The 5,000-nt window shown below is 43.1% G+C and overlaps 1 protein-coding gene across 1 annotated transcript in view; it reads left to right on the forward strand.

Annotated features, from left to right (window-relative positions):
* LOC123518389 (glutamyl aminopeptidase-like) overlaps positions 1-5,000 on the forward strand; it is a 13,577-nt gene that overhangs the window by 3,792 nt on the left and 4,785 nt on the right. The window contains 9 exon segments of the mRNA XM_045279199.1: positions 1-124; positions 669-762; positions 1,112-1,282; positions 2,233-2,288; positions 2,290-2,331; positions 2,736-2,870; positions 3,041-3,126; positions 3,805-3,952; positions 4,749-4,905. The exon segment at positions 1-124 is cut by the window's left edge and continues 41 nt beyond it. Of these exon segments, the coding sequence (XP_045135134.1) occupies positions 1-124; positions 669-762; positions 1,112-1,282; positions 2,233-2,288; positions 2,290-2,331; positions 2,736-2,870; positions 3,041-3,126; positions 3,805-3,952; positions 4,749-4,905 (1,013 nt within the window).

Below are 5,000 nucleotides of genomic sequence, written 5' to 3' on the forward strand. Positions count from 1 at the left end.
GGTGTTTGAGAAATCCGTTCCAATGGTGACGTATTTAGCCTGCTTCATTGTGTGTGACTTCCAGCACGTGGAGACACTCACCAATGACAACAAGCCATTCAGAGTGTACGCCACGCCAGACCAGGTGTGTGTAGGTGTGGGAAAGGTGTGTAAGGCAGGTGTGGGGAGGATAGGTGTATTGAAGGGTTGGGGGAAGCAGGTGTGGATGGTGTGTAAGTGTGGTGTAGAGGAAGAGTAGGTGTGTTGAGGCCCCAGGTGTGTGTATGGTAGGTTTGTAAAGGTGTAGGTGTGTTGAGGACAGGTGTAGGGAAGTCAGGTGTGTTGGGAAGTAGGTGTGTGTAGGTGTAGGTGTATATAGGGCAAGTGTGGAGAGGACAGGTGTGTTGTGGTGTGTTTTTTGTGGGTGTCAGGTGTGTTGGGTGGAGCAGGTGTGTGTGTAGGTGTAGCTGTGTGTAGGGACAGGTGTGTAGGGTCAGATGTGTTTGGTTTAGTTTAATATATGTGTTTTAGGAGTGTGTGTGTGTGTGTGTGCTAGAGAGAGAGAGAGAGAGAGAGAACATGATAGCTTTTAATGGACATACACCGTGACCATGAGAGAAAAACAACTAACAATACCTCTCTCTCTCTCTCTCTCTCTCTCTCTCTCTCTCTCTCTCTCTCTCTCTCAGATTTCCAGGACTAACTATTCTCTGCATCTCGGGGTCAACGTTCTCAACTATTTCGAAGACTATTTCAAGGTGGAATACCCTCTGCCCAAACAAGGTAAACGCTCTCTCTCTCTCTCTCTCTCTCTCTTTCTATATTAAACCGTTTCTCCCTTTTTTTTCTCTCTATTTAAACTTCCTCTCTTCCTTTTCTCTCCCTCTTCTCTTATTACAACCTCCTCTCTCTCCCACCCTCTCCCTGCTCTCTCCAGCCTCACCTAACTCTCTCCCACTCCTCTCTCTCCTATCCTTTCCATCCCTCGCTCCCCTCTCCCTTCCTTTCCTTCTTTCCCCACCCTACCAAACCCTCACTTCTCCTCTCCCTTTCCCTCTCTCTCATCTCCCATACACTCTCCCTCTTCTCTCTTTCTCCCTTCACACACTCCCCTCTCTCTCCTCTCCCACAGACATGATCGCCATCCCAGACTTCATATCAGGGGCCATGGAGCACTGGGGCCTCATAACCTATCGTGAGGTGAACCTATTGTATGACTCCCGCGGCTCTTCATCCTACAATAAGCAGCGTGTGGCGGCGGTGGTGGCGCACGAACTGGCTCACATGTGGTTTGGGAACTTAGGTGAGTGTTGAAGTGGAGAGGAGTGGAAGAGGTGAAAGAGAGAGAGAGAGAGAGAGAGAGGAAATGTAGGAAGAGGAGAAAGAGGAGCTGGAGGAATTAGGATAAGTGCAGGATAGGGTGGAGGAGGGTGAAAAATAGGAGGAAAGGAGGAGGAGGAGGAGGAGGTGTAGGAAGAGGAGAAGGAGAGAAAGGTAGAGAAAGAGAGAAAATTATTATAGGGAGCATAGATGTATGTAGAGAAGACTGGAGAAGGCAGAGAGAAAGGAGAGGAGGAGGAGGAGGAGGAGAAGGAGGAGTGAAGAGAAAAAGTACAATGGAAGGGTATAAGGAGTAGGGAATGGAGGGAAAATGGGAGAAAGGAATAGAAGCGAGGAAAAGGAGAGAGAGAGAGAGAGAGAGAGATGTCATACCTAAGTTGTTTGAAAGATTTGAATAATATGAAGGTTAAATGTTGCGTTACTTGTTTACGAGGAGGAGGAGGAGGAGGAGGAGGAGGAGGAAAGGGAGGTAAAAGGGGAGTGTCAGGAGAAAGTATCGTTTTAGCTTTGACATACAAACTCGTACTAGTATTTGCTATTATCGTACTCTCTCTGTTGTTGTTGTTGTTGTTGTTGTTGTTGTTGTTGTTGTTGTTGTTGTTGTTGTTGTTGTTGTTATTATCATTATTACTTATTATTGTTCTTACTATTACAATTAACGTTATTCTTTTGTTTTCTCTCCCTTTTCATCATTTTTCCTTTTTTTCTTTTCATTTCTATAATTACTACTACTACTACTACTACTACTACTACTACTACTACTACTACTACTACTACTACTACTACTACATCCTTTCCACGTACTCTAAACACCCTTCACTTTCCCTCTCCTCCTCCTCCTCCTCCTCCTCCTCCTCCTCCTCCTGCTCCTCCTTTGGCTGGTGTTCCTGACGGTGACCTGGCGTGCCCTAGTGACCCTGGAGTGGTGGGATGACCTATGGCTTAACGAGGGCTTCGCTAGTTACATTCGAGTACAAGGGCGTGGCTCATTACGAGAAGGACTGGGACATGGTGAGTGTGGTGGTGGTGGTGGTGGTGGTGATGTGGTGGTGGTGGTGCTCATATTCAGAAACCATATACCATACTGAACCATAGAATTTTAAACACCCTTCCTTCCATACCATACAAACCATACATTTTAAAACACACCTTCCTACTATACCATACAGAACCATACAATTTCTAAGTAACCATACAAAACCATACGATTTTTCAGTAGCCATCCTAAACCATACAATATCTACCATACATTACAATACCATGCCATTCCCAACACCCCTTCCTCCCATACCATACATAACCATACATATCCAACACCTCTTCCCATACCATACAAACCATACAATTAAAAACACCTTCCTATACAGTACCATACATTTTTTTAACCCCTTCTTCGCCTCCTTCGTGACCTTCAGGAGGGACAGTTCGTGGTGGATGACCTTCACCGGGTAATGACCTTGGATGGACAGCTGACCTCCCACCCCATCGTGCAGCCAGTCAGCCATCCAGACGAGATCACGGAGATTTTTGACACCATATCCTACAGCAAGGTCAGAGAGAGAGAGAGAGAGAGAGAGAGAGTATGAATTTGTAACTCTAGAGGAAATGAATGAATGAATGAAAGAAGGAACATTTTCCTCTTTTCTCCTCAATCATTCCTTCCTGTTAATTTTCCCTCTCTTTTTTTTTTTTTCTCTCTCTCTCTCCCTCTCTCCTGCAGGGCGCCTCTGTTCTAAGGATGCTGGAGGACTTCTTAGGACTTGAAGTGTTTAGAGAGGGCGTCAGTCAGTTCCTACAAAAATACAAGTAAGTTATTTATTTATTTATTTTTTTTTCTTATCTGTTGTGTTAGTTCTTCCTTCATTCACTGTTCTTCTTCACACTCTTTCCTTCTTCCTCTCCTTCCTTCTCTTCTTGTTCTTCTTTCCTTTATTAATCTTTCCTTCATCCATTTTTCTCTTTCCTTCTTCCATCTATCTTTCTTTTTTTTCTTCCATTTCCTTCCTTTTGTCTTTTTCTTCCTTCCTCTCCCCTTTCTCATTCCCTCCTTTATCTCTCCTTCATTTTTCTTTTATTCTTCAGGTTCTTCTTTTCTTCCTTCTTTTTTAATTCACCCGTCACCCATTACCAGTCACCCATCACCCATCACCCATCACCCATTCACCCATCACCAGTCACCCATCACCCATCACCCAGTCACCAGTCACCAGTCACCCATCACCCATCACCCATCACCAGTCACCCGTCACCCATCACCCATCACCCGTCACCCGTCACCAGTCACCCATCACCAGTCACCCATCACTCGTCACCCATTCACCCATCACCAGTCACCAGTCACCAGTCACCCGTCACCAGTCACCCATCACCCATCACCAGTCACCCATTCACCCATCACCAGTCACCAGTCACCCATTCACCCGTCACCAATCACCAGTCACCAGTCACCCATCACCCGTCACCCATCACCCATCACTTCTTCAGGTACCAGAACGCCGTGACGAGGAACCTGTGGGAGGAGCTGGAGGCGGTGGTTCCTGGCGGGGGGCTTAATATCACCGCTATCATGGACACCTGGACCAGACAGATGGGGCTACCAGTCCTCGATGTGTCCCCCAGCCCCAGTGACCCGGTAAGAGTGTATGGGGGGCTGGGAGAGAGAGAGAGAGAGAGAGAGAGAGAGAGAGAGAGAGAGAGAGAGAGAGCATACTTTCAAACCATACAATTTTAATACGTATAGAAAGAGAAATGAAAAAAATAAAGAAAAAAGTGAAAATAACGCAATTTCGAATAAGACAAAAAGAAAAACGAAGAAAAACGAAGAAAATAACAACAACACACACATTTAAACACAAAAAAAAGATAAAAAAGGAGAAAAAATTAAATAAAACTTTCTTCAAAACAAAATAATTAAAATAGGACAAGAAAAAGAAAAAGAAAATAATAACACATTTTCAAAACAAAACGATTAAAACGAAAAAAAAAGAAAAATGAAAAGAAAAATGAAAACAACAACACTTTCAAAACAAAACAAAAAAAAAACAAAAAAAAAAAAAAAAACTAACAAAATAATAAATAAAAAAAAAACAATCAAAACAACAACACTTTCAAAACAAAAGAAAAAAAACACAGAAAGAAAAACAAGAAAATAAAAACAACTTTCAAAACAAAAAAAAAAACACAAAAAGAAAAATACAAGAAAATAAAAACTTTCAAAACAAAAAAACACAAAGAAAAACAAGAAAAAAAAACAAAAAAAAAAAAATAAAACAACTTTCAAAACAAAAAAAAAAACACAAAAAGAAGAAAAACAAAACAAAAAAACAATCAAAACAACAACACTTTTAAAAAACACACAAAAAAACACACAAAAAGAAGAAAAACACTAAAATAAAAGCAACAATAGCAACAAACTTTCACCCCCACAGAGCAAGCTGGAGGTGACCCAATCGAGGTTCCTGAGTGACCCCACCGCCGTGAGTGACCAGGACTCCCCCTACGGCTACAGGTGGGACGTGCCCGTGACCTTGACCTCAGATGCCTCGCCCAGAGAACTCCACTGGTTCATGCGCCAACACCAGAAACGTACGTGTGTGTGTGTGTGTGTGTGTGTGTGTGTGTGTGTGTGTGTGTGATGATTTGAGCAAAGAGAGAGAGAGACAGAGACGAATAATACATAC

This window comes from Portunus trituberculatus, chromosome 6 (assembly GCF_017591435.1).
Source record: "Portunus trituberculatus isolate SZX2019 chromosome 6, ASM1759143v1, whole genome shotgun sequence".
Lineage (NCBI taxonomy): Eukaryota > Metazoa > Arthropoda > Malacostraca > Decapoda > Portunidae > Portunus > Portunus trituberculatus.